The sequence below is a fragment of the Sprattus sprattus genome (genome assembly GCF_963457725.1).
Source record: "Sprattus sprattus genome assembly, chromosome: 8".
NCBI classification, from domain to species: Eukaryota; Metazoa; Chordata; class Actinopteri; order Clupeiformes; family Clupeidae; genus Sprattus; species Sprattus sprattus.
Genome location: NC_137927.1, coordinates 28,048,312 through 28,050,954, shown reverse-complemented (window position 1 = coordinate 28,050,954; position 2,643 = coordinate 28,048,312). Strand labels below are relative to the sequence as shown.

The window sequence follows — 2,643 nt, the reverse complement described above, 5'->3', positions numbered from 1 at the left end:
AATGAGGAATGTTCCTGTTGATTGGCATGTTTCAAGAGGCAAAACTGAAAAAAATCCTCTGGTTTTACTACCAAACACCTTTGGCGTCGCTCTGTGACACAGAGCGCTCCCAAAAATAGGATTGTCACTCATTGCGCATGCGAAGCACGTCCTCTTAAAAGACTCCACAGAAGATGAATCATTTGCAGCACATCACACGGCACTATGGGCGCGTTTCTGCACCCCGACCTGCATCCCGGCAAGATGCACCGGCTCAAAAGGCTCTGTCAATTACTTTTTACTATTCGTCTTGTAAATGTTCGCCTCCCACTGGCAACAGGACAATCAATACTTCGGACTTACTCCCAAAGTCCATCAGAAACTTGGCAATGGCAGCATACAGCATATAGGCGACTTCACAAGGTCGTTTCCCCGGCGGTTTATTTTGTTCATAGTGGTTTTCATACTCTAGCAAATGTCCATTGCCCTCATCTTACGTTCCTGGAAACTGTCAAGATATCCGATACACCATTGCATTGTTCAGTAATGGTGAATAAGTACTATTCAATTGGGGAATTATGTACTATTGAGATTACAATGCAGAGCTTTTTAGAATATGGCATATACAAACTATTCAAATGTGTATTTGTATGTAAACATGCAAACTATGGCCTACAGTTCCATTAACAGTAATCATCACTACCTCGCTTTTACGCATAATCTACGAGAGCGCCATGCCCCAGATTTCAGCACCATAGACAGCTCTCAGCCCTGGCAAATTCATTTTTGTAAAGTTCCGTATGTTAGGAATAATTACACTATTCGTTTCTGTAATTTTCCTGACATACTGGGTTGTGATTTTACAACATATGCCCATTTTGTTCATCTATGAAATTATGTAACAAAGCAAGGATTTAAGATTAGGCTGTAAATATTTTAGAGAGAAGGGCTGTTTTTGCATTCGTATTCGTATATCTTCAGTCCATTTCCAAGATGTATGGAAAATTATTCCTTAAAAAAAACTGCAACATTGGCAGATCTGGATGGGGAGTGGAAAGTTGGCGACGCATCATGTGAGAACCAAGGTTTCGGTCAAATAACAATCACCGCACCACGCAGCCCTCAGAAGTTGCTCTGCGCTCACGGCGGAACTCCCGTGCCGCATCCCGAGCAACTGAATGATCTCGGGGTCTGCGACTGAGCGGGGCTCACACTATCTTTTTTTTTTATTCTGGGCTCCGGACACAGTCTAGAGATGTGTTTCACTAAATGACGGCGTGGATGGGGCGCAAGGGTCATGAAGGTAATCACTTCCTTTGAGTTGGATTTAGGGGCTTCTTACTGCAGAAGGAGCGCGCTCTGCCCATCAATAATTAATCTATTTCTGAAGCAACGGGGAAGGGGGGGAGTGTACGCAGCTCCGGAGATCCTCGTTTTGAAGTGCAATCATCGGCAAATCATGTCACAATCTGACAGGACTTCGAGAGGGGCTGCCGAGGAGGACAAAGGAGGATGAAGGAGGGCGAAGGAACGGGAGAGGTAGAGGAGGAATATAATGAAGTTGAGTGGGAAAGGACTGTGCACCATCGTCTCCGGCTGCCTGCTCTTCGTCTGTGCCATAAGCGCCGTTGTCGTCGGATTCAAATGCATCGCTCTGGGCTCCAAAGTCAGAGCGCATTTCCACCTTGGGACCGCGGCCGGGGCATTTTACTCGGGAATACTAGTCGGACTTGGGCAAGTGCTCCTCGGGCTGGCACTAGTCTGTTGCAAAGGGAAGCCCGGCTGTCGGAATTTTTTTCTCTTGGGGATTTTGGTGTTCTTGCTGGGAGTTCTCACCGCCTTCTCAGGCGCTGTTCTGGATGGCGACACGGTGTCACTCGTAGAGCGGAAATATGCCCACTATTGCCTCGACTCGGTGGATGTAAACCCCTTTTGCGAGCAGCTGAAGACTTATCAGAGGGGACTCGTCGTATCCACAATTCTAAACACACTGGAATGTCTTCTGGGGCTTATGAACTTGGTGATCATTAAGAGGTACAAAACGGCACAGTTTTACAGAAGGAGGCACTCTCGGCGACAGGGCGGGGGGCCAATCATTTTCAGCGAAGAGCAAGACTTTTCAACGGTGGAATTTCAACCGGTGTCTTACATTAACCTGGGGGTATTTCACGTGTTCGACGAGGCAGGAGTTGAGGTACAATGCGGGGGCCATCCGTCGATCGAGCTCCCGGGCTACTCGCCCACGGATCCGGAGCTCAACCACTCTTATCCTTTCTCGTACCCTCTTCCGAATGAGTTGCCACCCGCATACGAGGACATTTTCCCTTGAGAAGCACGTAACAAGTAGCAACTGCTTGAAAGGAATAAAAAAGTTAATAACATGGGCTCCAAATTCTGCAGTGACAATCATTGGTTTCCCTTGAACTTCAGACGTAGTTGGGTTCAAACTGGGACAAACGTGAGGATTTTTATTGTTAATTCACCATCAATGCAGAATTCTGTTCATGGTTTAATTTCTTTGGGGTAAGTCGGCTCATCAGTCCTTTGGCAGCATACATATACAATTTAATGCTGCCAAAGAACTATTGTTGTCTAACTGGGAAAAAAAAGAATAGTGCAATTGCATAAGCTAATTTACAAATAACCTAAAGTGTAACATTCTAA

At 46.0% G+C, this 2,643-nt stretch overlaps 1 protein-coding gene across 1 annotated transcript; it reads left to right on the top strand.

The window, feature by feature from the left end:
• Positions 1-1,534: 1,534 nt before the first annotated feature.
• On the top strand, positions 1,535-2,308 carry tmem271 (transmembrane protein 271; the record flags this gene model as incomplete). The annotated part of the gene is made up of 1 exon (XM_080843670.1): positions 1,535-2,308. One exon carries the CDS (start codon positions 1,535-1,537, stop codon positions 2,306-2,308), a length of 774 nt encoding a protein of 257 aa, XP_080699796.1.
• Between the last annotated feature and the right edge of the window lie 335 nt (positions 2,309-2,643).